We start from the raw sequence: 22,149 nt of genomic DNA on the forward strand, positions 1-22,149 counted from the left end.
GAACAGATAAGTGCAGATGTTGGACCATGTCAAAAATCTTGTCAAGAGAGTGGGTTGTTTCACACAGAAACGAGATTGGCTTCTGATTCTGGTGGCACATTTGTTCCAGAGAAATGTGAATTCGGGACATATGCCAGCTAAAGCTGTGGACCCAGAAGCATTCATGAATGTTGTAAGTTGGGATTTTCCATATTTTGGGGGGAAACAAAGTACCTTACATGTTATTGTTTGTCTCTGTGTATTATCTGCATTATATATTATATTTATATGTGGTGGTGATTTCTGCTAGTAGAACATAGTTGTAAATTAACATATTGTATTGGAAAGAACACTAAGTTGGGTGTGGGTAAACATGGGTTCATCTTCAACAGTTTCAGTAAACTTAGGCAAATGACTTAATCCCTTTGAGCTTCAAACACAGTTTAACTTTTTCTTGAATTCTTAGGCTCATTCCAGGAGCGGTTAAATCATTGCAGTATCTTGGGTCAAGCTCAGACCCATGATTATTTCCACGTTGTCTGTGCTTTCTGTTCTTTTTCTACTTCTTCCAATATTAGAAAGATGTTAGATCTCCTTTCATACTCTCAGGACAGTCACTTCTAGTAACACCCTGTGCCACCCTAATCTATCTAATCCTGGTTTGAGCTGGTAACTCTGTGGTCTAGAAGTAAAAGGACCCCTATGAATGTTAGAGAGGTCCTCCTATGAGTAAATTTCATGAATGAAGTGAAATTTCTAGGTATCTCAGAGAACACTTTTTGGCTTACTTTCACATTCTTAGTTGAATTGTAACAATGTCCACCATATAGTCATATTTATCCCATAGCAGACATTGTGATGAAAGCTGTAGAGATACTGTTTGATTTTATCTCTCTCTTTTTTTTTTTTTTTTTTTGATCATCTCAATAGGTCAGAAAAAGCTTTTGATTTTTATCTTCACTGCCCTATTCCATAGATAGGACCATACGCATTTTTCCAATCAAGGAACTGAGATTAAAGAGGTTAAACAACTCAAATCAGGCCACACCCCTGGTAGGTGGTAGATCTAGAATTTAAATCCGAGTCTGCCAGAACACAAAGCTTATAATTGTGACAACTATGCAATAAACCCTCCCAGGGGAGGAGAGGCTACCTCCACCTGAGTGAGGTGACTTTGTGTAATGTTCATGCTCCATACATTTATCATAGATTTAACATGCTTTTATACAGATTTAAGACCTTGTTTACAGAAGCCTCCTTGAGTGAATTCTAAAACTCTGACAGGCTATAGAAATATTCTGCATCTACATGAATGCCAAATATCAGGTTTCTTTTGACCATTCCAACGATTGACTGTCTTTTGATGGTTTGTCCAGATAGTTAGCAAATTGGTGTAGATCCTTAAGGGCCATCCTTCTGGCCCTGAGAAGTTCCCATACAAATCCCTCTAGGTCGTTAAGTGAAGGGGATCTCTTTAGTTGTAGGTAGAGCCAATCTCCCTGGGCCTCACCCACTGGGCGTGGCCAGCACCTACACACTGTTTGGGCTTCAGGAGCTCTAAGACTAAAATCCAATGAATTCACTCTGCTATTTAGCAGTCATACATGGAGAGGCAAAGTAAGATAGAAAATTCTTGTAATCTCTCATATAAATTAAATGAAGTAGAATAAAAAGTGCTTCAGAGTCTGAATGGGTTTGACTCTGAGTACTAATATATATGGATATAATTTATTCTGTATTTTGGTATACAACTGTCCTCATTCAGGTATTTTTCTAGCTAGTGTTAGTTGAGCACCTATTTGGCCCTGATACTGTGTTATGCACTGAGGTTACAGAGAGATCTAAGTGCCCTGATTTCATGGAGTTTACAATCCAGCAGAGAAGACAGACACTCAATTCCTAATCACTCAAAACTAATCACAAGAGAAGTGAAATCAAAGAAGAAAACATAAAATAGGGGGACTTAGGGAATTTAGGAAAGTTTTTCTGAAGAAAGGTTTCTTAACCTGAATTCTGAAAGGTGAATAGGAGTTACTTGAAAGGGAGGGTGGGGGTGATTTTTAATTATAGTAGTAGCTAATGCTCCTTGAGTCCCTACCACGTGCCAGCCAATCTTGTTAGTGTCATATGTGCGTTATCTTTTTACATTCTTTGCAATAATCCCAAGGAGTATAAACCACTGGTATACCTACTTTACAGACGAATAAACTGAGGAATAGGGACAAGTTAACTAAATTTCCTAAGATCACACAGTTAGTTTATGCATTAGTGTGAGAGCCAGGATTTAAAAACCCAAGCAGTGAGACCCCAGGGCCTTTCTCTTAACTATTATGCCCTTTTGTCTTGTATACTACACTGGGCATTTAGCTTTCTCCTCTTTTGTTCCTTTAAAAGCAGCAGCTAATAGAAATAATTCCCTCCTTCTCTAAGTAACTACAGTAGACAGAAACTAAGGATACTGAGGAGATCGCAGCAGCTATATATATATATATATAAAATTTATTTATTTTTATGGTACATGGGCCTCTCACTGTTGCGGCGTCTCCCGTTGCGGAGCACAGGCTCCGGACGCGCAGGCTCAGCGGCCATGGCTCACGGGCCCAGCCGCTCCTCGGCATGTGGGATCTTCCCGGACCGGGGCACAAACTCGTGTTCCCTGCATTGGCAGGCGGACTCTCAACCACTGCGCCACCAGGGAAGACCAGCAGCTTTATATTTTACAAAGAGTTTCTGTATGTAACAACTGTATGGAGTAGGGGTCCTTAACCAGGAGTCCATATATAGGAAACAGGAAATCTGAAACCACTGAAAGTATATAATGTGTTCATGTGTATATCCATTTCTATATTTTCCTCAAATTCACTGAGGGATCCTTAACCTAAAAGTGTTAGGAACTACAGTCAACCCTCCGTATCCGTGAATGCGGAATTCGCCAATACGGAGGACTGACATACTACCCCATTTTATGTAAGGGACTTGACCATCCTCAGATGTTGGTGTCTAGACATGGGGTGTCTTGGAACCAATTCCTCACAGATACTGAGGAATGACTGTACTGCTCTTGAGTCTGTGGTTTTAGAGCTGAAAGGAACCTTAAGGAATACATGGACCAGGGGTTCTCATAAGCTGTCCTGTCCCTCTGGCTGCACTGGAATTCCCTGATTCCTAACCCGAAGTGGGTCCAGGAATATCTATGTTTAAGTGTCCCAGATGTTTCTGACATACACCCAGGTTTTGGAATCAGTGTTCTTTTCCAGTGGTTCTCAAATATTAGAGTGCATCAGAATTTTCTAAGGAGCTTGTTAAGACACAAATTGCTGGGCCCCAGCCCCAGAGTTCCCAGTTCAATAGGTTTGAGTGGAGACTGACCATTTGCTATTGTTACCAAGTGCCCAAGTGATGCTATGCTCTTGGTCCAGAGCCCACATTAAGAACTACCCTTCTAGTTCAATCTCTACATTAAAGACAAAGAAAATGAGCACTGGAGAGGGTTTGCGAATTTTTTTTACAATAACATAATTAGCTAGTGAAAAGCAAGGAATTTCTTGTCTATCTCTTCCAGCATCAAGGAATCTACTTTTTACCTTATAATCATTGAGAACATAACCATACAGAACTGAACTCAAAAAAAATTGTGTTTTTTCCATAGAGTGAAATCATCCAACATAAAGGTTATCCCTGTGAGGAGTATGAAGTTGCAACAGAAGATGGGTATATCCTTTCTGTTAACAGGATTCCTCAGGGCCTAGTGCCACTTAAGAAGACAGGTATGGTTCACCCTATGTTACCCCAACATAGCAATCCTTCCTACATTAAACACCTCCTTGTGATTTGAGTGTGTAGAGGGAGCCTGGGCTCTTGGTACAGACTGGGCCCATTGTTCCAGCCAAAAGATGCCTTCAGCTACCTCACCGTCCCCATCACCACTGCCCTATCCCCAATTATTTCAAATAAACATAGTGTTTGCTTTTCAAAAAACACCTTCAAGAAAAGCTCATTTCTTGATCCCTTCTAGTATTTAATTCATTCCCCAAACCCCTCCAATATAGATATTCTAGAATATCCACTGATGATCTCTTAAGCAGATGACGCCAACCCTTGCTCATGAAGAATGCAGACTCTGCCATGGCATCTGACGCCCACCCCAGCACACTCTATATTCCCCATCCAGACAGCCCTTTAAATATTTAAGACATTGCCCAGCTTTTCACTAAAGTCTTTTAAAGAATTGGGCACTATGTGTACATTTAAAATTTTTGGTACGTGTTTCCATATAATCCTGTTTTTTCCCTGTATGGGATTTTTGGCTATTGTTGGCTTTTAAGAAATTCATTACTATTAAAGTGTAATAGTACACTATCGCCCATCCTTCATCTCTATTTGGCTCTATTCCTTTTAATACTCTAGCTCTATGTTTATAGCAGCAACTACATTATCTGTCATGTGTACAGATAATGTAACTCTTTATTGCGTTCTTTCTGTATGCCAGGTGCAGTGCTAAGTGCTTTATTTGTATTAGTCTCATATAAGTTTCACAATAATCCTGAGAAACTGCCACTCACAGAAGTTAAGTAACTTGCCCAGAGAGTCTTTGCTAGTCCTTGCTAGTACGCTGCAAAATCTGCGCTCAAATTAAGATTTGTCAGCCAGTGTAGCCCATGCTCTTACCTAGGACCAGAAAATGCTGGGTGAATGCTATTGGGCTTTGGTATAAAGAAGCTGCAGGGTTCTATTTTATTCCAATTTATATTTGTGCAGCTTTTTGAAAACCAGCTATTTTTACACCAGCTGAACAGCCATGCCTTATATATGTCCAGCATGCCCTTATCTCAGTGCCTTTGAACTTGCAGTTCTCCTTCTGCACCACTGTTTCATCAGATATCCACGCAGTTTGCCTTGGCCCCTCTTTCAGGCCTTCTCTTTCCCATTCTTCCTTCGACCACCCTATTCAAAATTGTAAGCCCTTGCCAGCTACTGAAATTTAGCCCCTAATCCTGCTTAATTTTCCTTATAGCACCACTGATATGATAGATATTTGCTTGTTTGTTTATTATCTGTCTCTCCCAACCAGAATGTAAACTCAGAAGGCACAGAAAATTTATCGATTTTGTTCAAGGCTATAAAAAGTACCTAAAAGAGTGCCAAGCACATGGCAGGTGTGAATAAATATATGTGGAATGAATGAATGAATTTTATATAAATACATGTATAGCCTGGAGACACAGAGAGAACTTTTTCACTAAGCTCCACAAATCGGAATACTGTGGCAGTTCATAAGCTTAGGGGTCACCTGCAGCGCCTATTCATGGAAGGAGTTTTGTTTTCTCACGTCCTGTTTATTTAGACTGTTCACTCATTGCCCAGGCGATTGGAGTTCAAGGTATCAGCCTTTAAGGTCCAGTCGGTGCCGAATACTCCCCTCTAGTGTCTGATGTTGTTCTTGCAGCACCCGTTGGTCTCTTTAAGGAAGAAATCTCCCAGCCATGAAGGAAAAAAAGATTTCTAACCGTCTCTTCAAAAAGAGGGCCAATGTTTTCTTTTTTTTGTGACATCTTTGTCTGGTTTTGGTATCAGGGTGATGGTGGTCTCGTAGAATGAGTGTGGTACTGTTCCTCCCTCTGCAATATTTTGGAAGAGTTTGAGAAGGATGGGTGTTATCTCTTCTCTAAATGTTTGATAGAACTTGCCTGTGAAGCCATCTGGTCCTGGGCTTTTGTTTGTTGGAAGATTTTTAATCACAGTCTCAATTTCAGTGCTGGTGATTGGTCTGTTTATATTTTCTATTTCTTCCTGGTTCAGTCTTGGAAGGTTGTGCTTTTCTAAGAATTTGTCCATTTCTTCCAGGTTGTCCATTTTAGTGGCATAGAGTTGCTTGTAGTAATCTCTCATGATCCTTTGTATTTCTGCAGTGTCAGTTGTTACTTCTCCTTTTTCATTTCTAATTCTGTTGATTTGAGTCTTTTCCCTTTTTTTCTTGATGAATCTGGCTAATGGTTTATCAATTTTGTTTATCTTCTCAAAGAACCAGCTTTTAGTTTTATTGATCTTTGCTATCATTTCCTTCATTTCTTTTTCATTTATTTCTGATCTGATTTTTATTATTTCTTTTCTTCTGCTGACTTTGGGGTTTTTTTTTTTTTTTGCTCTTCTTTCTCTAATTGCTTTAGGTATAAGGTTAGGTTGTTTACTTGAGATTTTTCTTGTTTCTTGAGGTAGGATTGTATTGCTATAAACTTCCCTCTTAGAACTGCTTTTGCTACATTCCATAGGTTTTGGGTCGTCGTGTTTCCATTGTCATCTGTTTCTAGGTATTTTTTGATTTCCTCTCTGATTTCTTCAGTGATCTCTTGGTTATTTAGTAGCATAATTTTTAGCCTCCATGTGTTTGTATTTTTTACAGTTTTTTTTCCTGTTATTGATAGCTACTGTCATGGCATTGTGGTTGGAAAAAATGCTTGATACAATTTGAATTTTCTTAAATTTACCAAGGCTTGATTTGTGACCCAAGATATGATCTATCCTGGAGAATGTTCCATGAGCACTTAAGAAGAAAGTGTATTCTGTTATTTTTGGATGGAATGTACTATAAATATCAATTAAGTCCATTTTGTTTAATGTGTCCTTTAAAGCTTGTTTTTCCTTATTTATTTTCATTTTGGATGATCTGTCCATTGGTGTAAGTGAGGTGTTAAAGTCTCCTACTATGATTGTGTTACTGTTGATTCCCCTTTTATGGCTGTTAGCATTTGCCTTATGTATTGAGGTGCTCCTATGTTGGGTGCATAAATATTTACAATTGTTATATCTTCTTCCTGGATTGATCCCTTGATCATTATGTAGTGTCCTTCTTTGTCTCTTGTAATAGTCTTTATTTTAAAGTCTATTTCATCTGATATGGGAATTGCTACTCCAGCTTTCTACATGCCAATATCACTGATGAACATAGATGCAAAAATTCTCAACAAAATACTAGCAAACAGAATCCAACAGCACATTAAAAGGATCATACATCATGATCAAGTGCGGTTTCTCCCAGGAATGCAAGGATTCTTCAATATATGCAAATCAATCAATGTGATACACCATATTAACAAAGTGAAGGATAAAAACCATATATCATCTCAATAAATGCAGAAAAAGCTTTTGACAAAATTCAGTACCCATTTATGATAAAAACTCTCCAAAAGTAGGCATAGAGGGAACTTACCTCAGCATAATAAAGGCCATATCTGACAAACCCACAGCCAACATCATTCTCAGTGGTGAAAAACTGAAACACTTTCCACTAAGATCAGGAACAAGACATGGCTGCCCACTCTCACCACTGTTATTCAACATAGTTTTGGAAATTTTAGCCACAGCAATCAGAGAATAAAAAGAAATAAACGGAATCCAAATCAGAAAAGAAGAAGTAAAGCTGTCACTGTTTGCAGATGACATGATACTATACATAGAGAATCCTAAAGACTCTACCAGAAAACTACTAGACCTAATGAATGAATTTGGTAAAGTAGCAGGATACAAAATTAATGCAGAGAAATCTCTTGCATTGCTATACACTAATGATGAAAAATATAAAAGAGAAATTAAGGAAACACTCCCATTTACTATTGCAACAAAAAAAATAAAATACCTACCTACTGAAGGAGACAAAAGACCTGTATGCAGAAAACTATAAGACACTGATGAAAGAAATTAAAGAAGATAGAAACAGATGGATAGATATACCATGTTTTTGGATTTGAAGAATCAACATTGTGAAAATGACTATACTACCCAAAGCAATCTACAGGTTCAACTCAATCCCTATCAAACTACCAATGGCATTTTTCACAGAACTAGAACAAAAATTTTCACAATTTGTATGGAAACACAAAAGACCACGAATAGCCAAAGCAATTGAGAAAGAAAAACAGAGCTGGAGGAATCAGGCTCCCTGACTTCAGACCATACTGCGAAGCTACAGTAATCAAGACAGTATGGTACTAGTACAAAAACAGAAATACAGATCAGTGGATCAAGATAGAAAGCCCAGAGAAAAACCCACATACATATGGTCACCTTATCTTTGATAAAGGAGGCAAGAATATACAATGGAGAAAAGGCAGCCGTTTCAATAAGTGGTGCTGGAAAAACTGGACAGCTACATGTAAAAGAATGAAATTAGAATACTCCCTAACACCATACACAAAAATAAACTCAAAATGGATTAAAGACCTGAATGTAAGGGCAGACACTATAAAACTCTTAGAGGAAAACATAGGCAGAACACTCTATGACATAAATCACAGCAAGATTCTTTTTGACCCACCTCCTAGAGAAATGGAAATACAGACAAAAATAAACAAATGGGACCTAATGAAACTTAAAACCTTTTGCACAGCAAAGGAAACCATAAAGAAGAATAAAAGACAACCCCCAGAATGGGAGAAAATATTTGCAAAAAAAGCAACTGACAAAGGATTAATCTCCAAAATATACAAGCAGCTCATGCAGCTCAATATCAAAAAAACAAACAACCCAATCCAAAAATGGGCTGAAGACCTAAATAGACATTTCTCCAAAGAAGACATACAGATGGCCAACAAATACATGAAAAGATGCTCAACATCACTAATCATTGGAGATATGCAAGTCAAAACTACAATGAGGTATCACCTCACACAGGTCAGAATGGCCATCATCAAAAAATCTACAAACAATAAATGCTGGAGACAGTGTGGAGAAAAGGGAACCCTCTTGCACTGTTGGTGGGAATGTAAATTGATACAGCCACTATGGAGAACAGTACGGAGGTTCCTTAAAAAACTAAAAATAGAATTACCATATGACCCAGAAATCCCACTACTGGGTATATACCCTGAGAAAACCATAATTCAAAAAGAGTCATGGGGCTTCCCTAGTGGTGCAGTGGTTGAGAGTCCCCCTGCTGATGCAGGGGACATGGGTTCGTGCCCCGGTCTGGGAAGATCCCACATGATACGGAGCAACTAGGCCCGTGAGCCATGGCTGCTGAGCCTGCACGTCTGGAGCCTGTGCTGCGCAACGGAAGAGGCCACAACAGTGAGAGGCCCGCGTACCACAAAAAAAAAAAAAAAAAGAGTCATGTACCACAGTGTTCATTGCAGCACTATTTACAATAGCCAGGGCATGGAAGCAACCTAAGTGTCCATCAACAGATGAATGGATAAAGAAGATGCTCACATACATAAAATGGAATATTACTCAGCCATAAAAAGAAACGAACTTGAGTTTTATGTAGTGAGGTGGATGGACCTAGAGACTGTCGTACAGAGTGAAGTAAGTCAGAAAGAGAAAAACAAATACCATTTACTAACACATATATATGGAATTAAAAAAAAAAAGGTTCTAAAGAACCTAGGGGTGGGACAGGAATAAAGACACAGATGTAGAGAATGGACTTGAGGACACGGGAAAGGGCAAGTGTAAGCTGGCACGAAGTGAGAGAGTGGCATGGACATATATATACTACCAAATGTAAACTAGATAGCTAGTGGGAAGCAGCCACATAGCACAGGGAGATCAGCTTGGTGCTTTGTGACCACTTAGAGGGATGGGATAGGGAGGGTTGGAGGAAGATGCAAGAGGGAGGGGATATGGGGATATATGTATATGTATAGCTGATTCACTCTGTTATATAGCAGGAACTAACACAACATTGTAAAGCAATTATACTCCAATAAAGCTGTTAAAAAAAAAAAGAGGGCCAGTGAAATTCATCCTGAAAACAACTGAAAGATGTCTATAAGCTTGTGACAAAAGACTTTTTACGTACTTGCCTGGTGTCTCAGTGGTTAAGAATCCTCCTGCCAATGCAGGGGACATGGGTTTGAGCTCTGGTCCTGGAAGATCCCACATGACGCGGAACAACTAAGCCCATGCGCCTGTGCTCTAGAGCCTGTGAGCCACAGCTACTGAGCCTGCGAGCCACAACTACTGAAGCCCTTGTGCCTAGAGTCCGTGCTCTGCAACAAGAGAAGCCACCGCAGTTTGAAGCCTGCACGTCACAACAAAGGGTAGTCCCAACTCGCCGCAACTAGAGAAAGCCCACGTGCGGCAATGAAGACTCAACACAGCCAAAAACAAAACAAATAATTTTTTAAAAAAATAATACTTTTTAAACTTTTATTTTATCAGGTTGGCTTGTGGGTCCTTTTCACATGAGGGCCCGTAATCATCAAACCATTACATATATATACATATATATATATATATACACACACACACACATATATATGTATACACTCAAACACATATATATGTATATATATGGTAATATTAACATATATACACATATATATGTATATGTGTGGTAATATATATACACACACATATATATACACATATCTGTATATATATGGCAATATTAATTATATATAATATATGTTTATTTATTATTAATATAGCAAATATATAATATATTAAATATATTTGTGTATATATGTATTTTTATAAGTGTGTATATATGTGTGTATATTAACAGTATGTCAATAAGTATATATACTCTATAATACTATATAATATATATTAATTTTATATTGTATATTAATTTTATGTTAATAGAAATGTTATATAGTATATATTATTTATATTGTAACATTAATATATACACATATATTCATGTATAATTCTATAATATATAAATAATATATTAATATATAATAACATAATTTCTTTTTATTAATATATAGTAGCTATGATTATCATATATAATTATCTTAATCATTATATTATACTACCTCCTGGGGCACTTCCAATTTTCTCTGATCCCAGACATGTCTAGTAATAATAATAACTACACAAAAGCAACAATAGAGGCCAAACTTTATTGATTCTTTCTCTGTGCCAGGCATTGTGCCATCTGCTTTTTTTTAAAATTTTATTATTTTTTATACAGCAGGTTCTTATTACTTATCTATCTTATACATGTTAGTGTATATACATCAATCCCAATATCCCAATTCATCCCACCACCACCACCACCACTCCCACCCCCGCTTCCCCCCTTGGTGTCCATACGTTGTGCCATCTGCTTCTTGTGTATTATTTTATTTAATCATAACAAAAATACTATTTTTTTCACGAGGCAATCAAGGCACAGAAAGTTTAAGTAACTGGCCAAGATAATCAAGCTAACAAGCAGATGAATCAAGATTCGAACACAGGTTTGTCTAACTTGAAATCTTTCGCACCTTAAGGGATAACGAGAAAGGCATAGAATATTTCACGCTGTTGAAATTCCCTTCTTTGTAGGTCCCAGGCCTGTGGTGTTACTGCAGCATGGCCTGCTTGGAGATGCTAGCAGCTGGATTTCCAACCTGCCCAACAACAGCCTGGGCTTCATTCTGGCAGATTCGGGTTTTGATGTGTGGATGGGGAACAGCAGGGGAAACACCTGGTCTCGGAAACACAAGACCCTCTCCATAGACCAAGATGAGTTCTGGGCTTTCAGGTATATGAAAATCTTGAGAGTGGAGGTGGACATGGATGGCTTTGGGAGAACTGGGTAAAGAATTATGGCTTCTGATAAAAAGAAATGAAATTGAGGTATTTGTAGTGAGGTGGATAGACCTAGAGTCTGTCATACAGAGTGAAGTAAGTCAGAAGGAGAAAGACAAATAGCGTATGCTAACACATATATATGGAATCTAAGAAAAAAAAAAGAATGTCGTGAAGAACCTAGGGGTAAGACGGGAATAAAGACACAGACCTACTAGAGCATGGACTTGAGGATATGGGGAGGGGGAAGTGTAAGCTGGGACGAAGTGAGAGAGTGGCACGGACATATATACACTACCAAACGTAAAATAGCTAGCTAGTGGGAAGCAGCCGCATAGCACAGAGAGATCAGCTCGGTGCTTTGTGACCACCTAGAGGGGTGGGATAGGGAGGTGGGAGGGAGGGAGACGCAAGAAGGAGGAGATATGGGGATATATGTATATGTATAGCTGATTCACTTTGTTATAAAGCAGAAACTAACACACCATTGTAAAGCAATTATACTCCAATAAAGATGTTAAAAAAAAAAAGAATTACGGCTTCTGGTATGTAGATAATTTACTTTGGTTGGCTCATCAGGATCCCAACGTAATATCTCCCAATTGGCTTAACTGACTAGTGATTCTTTGGATTATGTAAATTGGGTTCCCCAAGTAGAAGGATAGTCTGGTGAATGGGATGAGAATAGTGGTTGGTGTTAGGTGATTGAGACTGCAATGGGAGAAGTGTAGGTTCCTTTCCTTTCAGATGAATATCCTGGGACTAACTCTTCCCTGAGTGATGACAAGGAAAGGACTAGTAACCCCAGAAGGAGACGAGGCCAGGCAGTATTAAAAATATATGAGGAACTAATAAGCCTTAGGGACCATCAATTTGATTAACACATCTCTCACACTCTTACAAAAGTTTTTTAGTGTTTTTATTTAAATTACCTATTGATATTCAACTTTCTCTTTATCCATTTCACCAGAGAAAGGCCCCTGCAGCATCTTTAATACTTTTCATATAAAGAATCTGAATGGCCCTGTGCTGTTCTGCTGATAGAATAAGAGGACACCTCCACCAGCGGGTGGAGCTTATGCTCACTAAATGTTCATTAAGATGGTTATTTCTCTATGATAATATCTAGAGAAAACAGCAGTTTGCTAACAGCCTGTGACCCCAGAGGCACCCATGCGTCACAGGTTTGAAACAAGTCCATTCTGAGTCTTGTAAGGGGCACAGTAACAAGCTGATGGGGTCAACAATTCAAGGCATTGTTTGTAAACCATGGGGGCTGCTTTTGTTTGTTCTGATTATAATTTTTCATATAACTTTGTCTTTTCCCCTTGCAGTTATGATGAGATGGCTAGGTTTGACCTTCCTGCAGTCATAGACTTTATTTTGCAGAAAACGGGCCAGGAAAATATCTATTATGTCGGCTATTCACAGGGTACCACCATGGGTAGGTTCCAAAAAAATCAGGTTTGTATACTCAGAAGAAATGTGAGCAAATGGCGCACAGCCAAGCCTGGGATCAGGCCTCGCACGCTTCTCTCTGATCCGGCCTTATCCGGAGATATACCCCTTCAGGGTCACGGGATTCTAGCTTCTCTCTAGGTCTTCTAGGTCTTCTCCACAACCTGCAAATATCAGCTTAAACAGAGAGTGCACAGGCTCTTTTGAAATAGACACATAGTATTTCAAATATAGTGGGCATGCCCTGGCTGTATATGATAGCCTTTTCCTCCCAAAGGCTCCAAAGAGATTGTCCCTTTGTAATTGGGAGAATTAGTCTCTATTTTACAGGTATAGAAGCCTATACCTTGACTTAACCAGTGTCCCATACCTAGTCTATGGCAGAAATAAGAGTTGGAATCCAGTTCATTAGACAACTTGTCCACTAGATTATGTTCCAATTTGGGTTCCAGAAAAGTTAGAGATCCAGGAAAACAAGCAAAACTCTGCTATCTCAACACCCATTATGTTACAGAACATACTTCTTATCAATAAACAAGACTATTTCTTTAACTCTCGATTTCTCTCACTGTAAAGATTTATTAAAAATACCCCCAAGGAAAAAAAAAAATACCCCCAAGGGGCTTCCCTGGTGGCGCAGTGGTTGAGAGTCCGCCTGCCGATGCAGGGGACACGGGTTCATGCCCCGGTCCAGAAGGATCCCACATGCCGCGGAGTGGCTGGGCCCGTGAGCCATGGCCGCTGAGCCTGAGCGTCCGGAGCCTGTGCTCTCACAACAGTGAGAGGCCCGCGTACCGCAAAAAAAAAAAAAAAAAAAAATACCCCCAAGAATCTGAGAATTAAACAAGAACCATGAAAGACTCCTGCAAAGTGTCTAACATATAGTTACCTCTCAAAGTCCATGTTATTGGACTGACTAATTTAATTTAATAATTCACTGAGAACCTAGTACTGGGCAGCAAGTATCTAAATGTCAGAGGGAACACAGAGCATTTGTTGCTGCTGTTGCTTTTCCCTGTCAAGGAGCTTATAGTTTCAAAGGAGAGTTAAAACACAGTCACATGTAATTGCTGAAATATCTTGATAAAAGTAAAATAAGCACTTTATTAGTTCTAGGATATTCAATATCCATGCTGACATATTTCTCTTTTGCAGGCTTTATTGCGTTTTCCACCATGCCAGAGCTGGCTCAGAAAATAAGAATGTATTTTGCTTTAGCACCCATAGCTACTGTTAAACATGCAAAAAGCCCTGGGGCCAAATTTTTGTTGCTGCCAGATGTGATGATCAAGGTGTGTGACTCCTCAGAAAATTCCTTGTCTATGCACAAGAGTATTCCAACCCATTTGCTAGGACATACACTTTTACGTTAGAGACACTTCTTTTGACTGTAATGTAATGACTATTCCATTTCATATTTTTACAGGGATTGTTTGGTAAAAAAGAATTTCTCTACCAGACCAGATTTCTCAGACTGTTTGTTATTTACCTTTGCGGCCAGGTGATTATTGATCAGATCTGTAGCAACATCATGTTACTCCTGGGAGGATTTAACACGAACAACATGAACATGGTAAGTGAGAGCCTAGTGAATTCTCACTGTCCCAAAGCAAAGTGAGGAGTTATTAGTCTCACTCCTTGAGGGTGAGCTAATGCCAGGGAAGACTTAGAGAAACGATACTCCAAGAAGCTCCGTTTTCTTCAAATCGTAATAATATGTGGAAAATGCTTCAACATGGTCTGAGTCAAGGTTAACACAAGGGCATGACTACATATTAACTTCATAGATTAAAGATCGAAGAGGTCTGAAAGCAGCTTTACTACAGTGAATCAACAGATGCAAAAAAATATGATTAGAACCCAGAAGTCAAAAGAGAAAACTGCCATGCGTCACTTACTTCTTCTTCCTACTCGGGTGCTTCCAGTTCGTAGCTTAAGTCCTGTGATAGGCTGTCTGGGAGTTTCGGTTTGGCTAAGGCATAGCTACGACTTGGTGAGTGTGACAGTGGGTTCCCCAGGAAGCATACTGTGAGATGGAGATTCATGTGCAGAATGATTTGGGGTTAGGTCCTTGGGATAACATCTAGAGAAGGGAAGGAAATGGGATTTGGTGGATTAAAAAAAAGTCCAGCTGTGATGCAGTCCCAGTGGGAATCTCAGTTGATCCTCTAGGGACCTATGAAAATGGGATGACCCTTCAGAATTGTCCCAAGTTAGCATCAGAGCGCTGTGTCTTTATACCCCCATATCAACTAGTCATTTAATGCAGACAACACCAGTAATCGGGAGATATTGGGCAGAGCAGCTCTCTGCAGAGGGAGGAATACCCCCAAGGACACCAGATAGTTGGAGCTATCTGCCAACAGCTGGAGGAGCATGTTTTTAATTCCTGAGGATTTTTTTCTCTTTAATTAATGATATGATTAATAGCTACCTTTTGATAAGCATTTTATTATATGCCAGGCTGTTAGTCCCCGTAACAACCCTATGACACAGGTATTATCAATATTCCCACTTTATAGATTAGACTTAGTGGATTAAGTAATGTTCCCAATTTCACCTAAAAGTTATATAGCAGAGGTGAGATTTGAATACAGGCCCAGCTCCTGAGCCTTCATCTTTAATTAATCTAAGGAAGTTTTTTAAAAGACGAAGTCAAGATGTCTAATGAGAAGCTTTTCTCTGATGAAGAATATAGGATACATTTAGTGGCATTTTTTTACTTATGTGCATGTGTATATTCCTGTTTCATAGATAACTGCTGATACTTTAATGATGTTCCCATTTCTTAGTCTGATAACCTGCAGATTTGGTCTTGACAAGGTGCACATCTTGTGAGTTTTTCCACGTCCCACAAACTACTCATGCTTTATTACAGAGCCAAGCAAATGTATATGTCGCTCACACACCTGCTGGAACATCTGTGCAAAATATCCTGCACTGGAGCCAGGTAAGGATGCTGAATTTGTGGTCTTTGTTAAGGGTCTTTGTGCAGTTTGCCTGGAATAGTTAGAGGAGGCCCTTTGGACAGCCCTGGGGTTATTTCACATTTATTCCAAGATAACTTGTGATTCTGTCAACGCTTTTTCGACTGTGAGCTTGATCTCGAACACTGAAACTTTTCAGGATATGGGAGGAAAGGATTGGCCCTAGGACATCTCTAGTGGACCTTAAAAGTGTGAATTCAGATGGTTCAAGTGAGACCTTTCTCAGTCTTTAGCCATCTCAAAGATGAGGCTGGAGGTCACGTTTCCACATTCTCCTTTCGGCTCTTCCAGCAAGACAGTGTGGCCAAGTAGTCATAAAAATGCACATGTGGACCTAATTACCCAAGGAGATTTTCACAGGAGTCCTTTGTGCTGCAGATTTCACCTGAGGTCACAGGAGGGAATGTCTTGATTACCAGTCACAGGAACTGTCTCTAGGCGCTGTGTGGTGGGTTCCTTCAGAATTAGCTCAAGGACAATGTGACTGCTAATTATTCTTTCACATGTGATGAAGCACTGAACCTAATATTGCTCATTATAGATGATACTATAGAGTGACCCCAATTGGCTGTGGAAATAAGAATGTACATAGGACAGAGAGCTAAGCATCACTAACCTTAGATTCTCGCCTACTAAAACTACAACTTTGTTAAAAAAAAAGGGGGAGACTTTTAACTCGAGCAAAAAGTTTTCATAGTGATGATGACACCTATGAATCATAAATATTGGTTCTATCTGTTTTTCTAACAACTTAGAACCTAGTCAAATTTTTCTTCAAATGTCATTGTTATGTTTTAGTACATGTGTGAAAGAGAGAGAAAGAGACAGAGAGGGAGAGAGAGAGACACACACACACACAGAGAGAGAGAGAGAGAGATTTTATAATCAAAACCAAACAAGAATTCTACACTGGATTAAATGTTGGTCATCTTCTCCCAGAATCACCACGTTGCACAACTCTAGGGGTTGCTCTCCCATTGTAGCCTACAGAGTTGTGCAGGATATCCCCCTACATAGACTACAATGGGGATACACTTTTTGGAGTTGTATAATATGGTGGTCAAGTATTTCTATAGCACATTTTTCTCCCTGAAAGGACCTTATTCTTGCCTTTACACTCTCCCGAAGATTATCCTAAAGTTGAACCATAGAGCAGCCTCAGCCTTTGTTCTCTGCTTCCCTCACAATTGCAGACTTGGTAGCACATTTTCACCCCTCCTTCCACCGTTATCCCGTGACACATTTGAATGTCATGTAAATTTTTATTTCCTTTTAGGCAGTGAATTCTGGGGAACTTCAGGCATTTGACTGGGGCAGTGAGACCAAGAATCTGGAAAAAGGAAATCAGGTAACGAAAGCAAATACCATCTGCTGAAAATATATCCTTTTGAAATGTGTGAGAGGGAAGTTATACTGGCCGTTTATTCTAGAAATAGGAGTAAAATACAAGAATTCAAGTAGAATGGAATACTACTCAGGCATAAAAAAGAATGAAATAATGCCATTTGCAGCAACATGGATGGACAATAGAGATCATCATACTAAGTGAAGTACGTCAGAAAGAGAAAGACAAACACCATATGACATCACTTATATGTGGAATCTAAAATATGACACAAATGAACTTATCTATGAAACAGACTCACAGACATAGAGAACAGACTTGTAGTTGCCAAGGGGGGAAGGGGATGGGGGAGGGATAGATTGGGAGTTTGGGATTAGCAGATGCAAACTATTATATATAGCATGGATAAACAACAATGTGTCCTACTATACAGCACAGGGAATACAATGGAAAAGAATATGAAAAAGAAAGAATTCAAGTAAAAAGTAATTAGTTCTGGTTCGACTTCATTTGAAAATGGAAAAGTTCAAAGCTTAGCCAAGAGACTTTTTTTTTTTTTGGCTGTGTTGGGTCTTTGTTGCTCTTCGAGGGCTTTCTCTAGTTGAGATGAGCAGGGGCTACTCTTTGTTGCGGTGCATGGGCTTCTCACCGCTGTGGCTTCTCTTGTTGCGGATCACGGGCTCTAGGTGCGCAGGCTCAGTAGTTGTGGTGGGCAGGCTCAGTAGTTGTGGTGCACGGGCTTAGTTGCTCCACGGCATGTGGGATCTTCCTGGACCAGGGCTTGAACCTGTGTCCCCTGCCTTAGCAGGCAGATTCCCAACCACTGAGCTACCAGGGAAGCCCAGCCAAGAGACTTTTAAGGGTTAAAGAGAACCACTTTTATAATGCAGTAGGAGGACTTTTTTGATGAGGCTGCCTCCATGAACAAGGCACGGGGCTTCTTAGGAACAAGCTGGGTAGATTTAGTGAAGGGAAGGGTGTAGTCTGTGGTGGCTGCTAGAGGATCTTTCAAGATTAAAAACAACAAAAACAACAGAAGAAAACCACAAATGCGGATGGCAGGGGTGAGGTTGGCTCATGGTACAGTAAAAAGAGTATTAATGACAAGTGAGAATTACTCTATTAGTTTTGCCTCTGCACTACAAATTTGTATGATCATGGCTAGGCTGCTTTGATTCTTCAGGGCTCAATCTCTTTCTCTTTAAAATAAAAATTACTGGACTAGATTACATGTAAGAGTTCTCCCTGGTCACACTTTTAATGAATCTGTAATTTGCAAGTGAAAAATATAAAACAATATTACCCAAGAAAATCTATGTGTGTAACCAATGTTGTGGAATAAAATTTAAAACAAAAGTTATGGAGAATTAGAAATGAGTATTAAACTTTTCTAAGCATAAAACCTTCACTGAAGATTATTGGTTAGCTTGTGTGAGAATGTAAGCAAATATTGACTACACACATAAAGCTGGAGGGAGCAGAAAACACACACAGGCTAATCTTTGAGAGTCTCATATCACACTTAACATCCGCTTCTGTAGACGTACTTCTGTATATCTAGATATAAAAGTCTCGGAAATTGGACAGACCACTGTCGTGCCTCTGAATAGCAAACCCTCAATCACAGGTACCAGCTACATTTTTAAGATCCTTCTTCATTGTTTCCTAAAATATATCTTTAGAGAAAGCATCCTAGTTCCAAGATAAGATTTAATTTATTAACATTTAAGGTCATGAGTTAGAGAGAAAGTGACTTGTGCAGAGCAGGTGCCAGAAAATGGTCATGGAAAGAAAGAGAAAACACACATGCAAAAAGGTGTCATAGACTCACAGAGCTACACCTGACTTTCAGTTCAGTCTTTTCTCCTGTTAGATGAGAAAAACATATTACAGGCTCCATCGAATATTCCAACCTTTCGTATCTAAGTTACTCTATAAAAAACTTCGTATCTAAGTTACTCTACTCTGACCACCAAATTCCAGTATATGTGTGTGGAGGGGAGTTTCTCCACATGAACAAGCAATTCTCCAACACCAGTTGGGTGACTTAGAGTTTAACTCAATTCTGACACTGTCTACCCAGAGATAACATCAGATCCCACAGGTTGAGGGCTCGGGCCCACAAGACTATCCTCCAGTTCGGATGCCAATCGCAAGCCCAGGCTGTCACCTGTGTGTCTGACCCACTGGCTATAATTCAGAGGTTCCCATGACCCCCTTCTCAGGCTGAGGTTTGATTAATTTGCTAGATTGGCTCAGAGAAACACTTTACTTACTAGATTATTGGTTTATTATAAAAGGATATAACTCAGGATCAGCCAGATAAAAGAGTTGCACTGAGCAAGGGAAGGGGAGCAGAGCTTCCATGTCTTCTCCATGGGGCCACTCTCCCCACATTTGCACGTGTTCACCAACCTGGAGGCTCTGAACCCTGTCCTTCTGCGGTTTTGTGGAGGCTTCCTTAGAGAGGTCCAACTGGTTAAATCATTGGCCACTGGCGATTGAACTCAATCTCCAGCCCATCTCCCCTCTCCAGAGGTCATGAATGGGACTGAAATTTCCAACTCTCTAATCACTTGCTTGGCTCCACTTCTGGAGCTCAGCCCCCATCCTGTTCAAAAAATCACCTCATTAAAGTCACAAAACACACCTTTATGGCTCCTGTCACTTAGGAAACTCCGAGGGTTATTAGGAGCTCTGTACCACAAATGTGGATGAAGACCACATACATATGTCTTATTATAACTCACAGTATCAGACGCTATAACTTCAAATTCTTAAAAGCCACAAAGAGAAACAAGGACTGCCGGGATTGGAACCCCGGCTTCCAGGTGGATTTCCTGAGTGAGAAGTGGACCTTGACATGTCTGTTGAAAGTTCTGAGTGTTGGTTAACCTCAAGGGCTCTCAGTCAGCCAACTTGATCTAGCAGATCTGTTTGAATAAGGGAAGTTCTCAAGAATTAGGAATCCTAGATAACCTTCTTTGGGTGATGTGGGACTGGACTCCGAATCTAATTTTTATCTCCTCTTGATCCAACTCCCTGAGTTCCAGTGCCATGGACTTCCCCATGTTTCTGGAGACACAGTCAAGCTGGGTGTGCCCCAAGGGCTTTCTGTTAGGACAGAAAACCCCTGTGAACACCCAAGTCCTTTTCAGTAGGTTCCATCCTCTTGCCTTTCTCTGTAGAGTATCTCCAAATCTGGCCTCATGAAACTTTGTGAAATTATCTTTGAAAAATATAGGAGCGTTAACTTTTAAAAGGCACTTTGTGTGTTAAATATTTATTAATAGGAAGGAAAAGAATTGAACATGTAACGCCTAAAGTGCTAGGCAATTGAGATGTTTTTCTCATTTAATCTAGTAAATTATTTCAGATATCATCCCCATTTCACAGATGAAGAAACTGAGGTTCAGTGAGGCTAAGTCAATTTTTTTCCTTCAAGTAGAGGTTGGAGCAGAAACGCTTAATGCAGTTCTATATGGCTTTAGTGCCCACGCACCTTTCATTACAACACAAGGCATATTTACTGTGTTTATTAGAAAAGTAAATTATGAGTCTGGAAGTCCAAATGTTATCTACAGTTAAAAACTATTCCTTTATTCTAGACAGCTCCTGCAAGGTACAAAGTTAGAGACATGACGGTCCCTACAGCAATGTGGACTGGGGGTCAGGACTGGCTTTCAAATCCAGAAGACGTGAGAATACTGCTCTCCGAGGCGACCAACATCATCTACCATAAGAACATTCCTGAATGGGCTCACGTGGATTTCATCTGGGGTCTGGATGCTCCTCACCGTATGTACAATGAAATAATACATCTGATGAAGCAGGAAGAGACAAGTATTTCCTAGGGAACTGTCAGTGTCAGCTTGTGAAGCATCTGATAATGACAAGTCTTAGGAAAAACCTCATGAAAGATGGGGCCGGCGTACATGAACGGAGGACTTTAAAGATTTCCAGCATTGGAAACCTACCATATTAGTAGAAGGGAAGGCAGAAATACAGTATACATTCCTTTAGATTTTCTACATTTGGCACTAAAACTGGCATTTAATTTTTTCAATTAATTAAATTACTCATTGGGTGAACACACTTTTCATGTGCTATTATGTGTTCTGCCGTCTTGAAGGGTAGGTTTTACCTGACAGCTAGAAATTATCTAGACATTCTTTATGTCATTCAGGTAAATTTCCTTAAAACATTTATTTTTTTGTCTATGAGCCACATTTTTGGAACAATAAAATAAAATGACAAATTGGGGTCACAGACCTTAAACCTCTGGATTGTTGTTGAATTTGACAAAATAAGCTAGATGTTTTCACCTTATTGCTACAGATACATAACACTACCTCAGGAAGCCAAGCTGCTTTAACCAAAAAAGAAAAAGAAGGGACTTCCCTGGCAGTGCCGTGGTTAAGATTTCGCCTTCCAATGCCGCGGGTGCGGGTTCATTCCCTGGCCGGGGAGCTAAGATCCCACGTGCCTCGCAGCCAAGAATCTGAAACATTAATCAGAAGCAGTATTGTAACAAATTCAATAAAGACTTTAAAAATGGTCCACATCAAAAAAAAAAATCTTTAAAAAAAAAGAAAAAGAAAAATCAATGTACAAATAGAGATGAAAAGGCCAAGTTTTGTAGCTGAGTGTCAGAGAAGATAATTTTGTAGGGTATTTTGAGTTTTCTAATTAATGCAATATGCATTGCGTAAAGCATGCATGTGTATTTCAGTACCTAGGTTCTAGTCCAAGCTTGTTTGAGAGTTTACAGCTTGCCGCTAGGAGACCTTCTGGTTTCAAATGTCTGGCCCAGGTTTCTGTCTTCAAAAATTAAATGCTGGGAAGAAAGTTTTAAAATGT

General features: G+C 39.5%; 1 protein-coding gene across 1 annotated transcript; it reads left to right on the top strand.

Annotated features, from left to right (window-relative positions):
* Window positions 1-26: 26 nt before the first annotated feature.
* On the top strand, window positions 27-21,560 carry LIPM (lipase family member M). The gene is given in 10 exon segments (XM_004279372.4): window positions 27-72; window positions 75-172; window positions 3,629-3,746; window positions 11,254-11,452; window positions 12,834-12,943; window positions 14,113-14,249; window positions 14,384-14,530; window positions 15,836-15,907; window positions 17,221-17,292; window positions 20,898-21,560. Coding segments are annotated over 10 exon segments (1,245 nt in total). The 3' UTR covers window positions 21,144-21,560.
* The last annotated feature ends 589 nt before the right edge of the window (window positions 21,561-22,149 follow it).

This window comes from Orcinus orca, chromosome 14, assembly GCF_937001465.1.
Source record: "Orcinus orca chromosome 14, mOrcOrc1.1, whole genome shotgun sequence".
NCBI lineage: Eukaryota > Metazoa > Chordata > Mammalia > Artiodactyla > Delphinidae > Orcinus > Orcinus orca.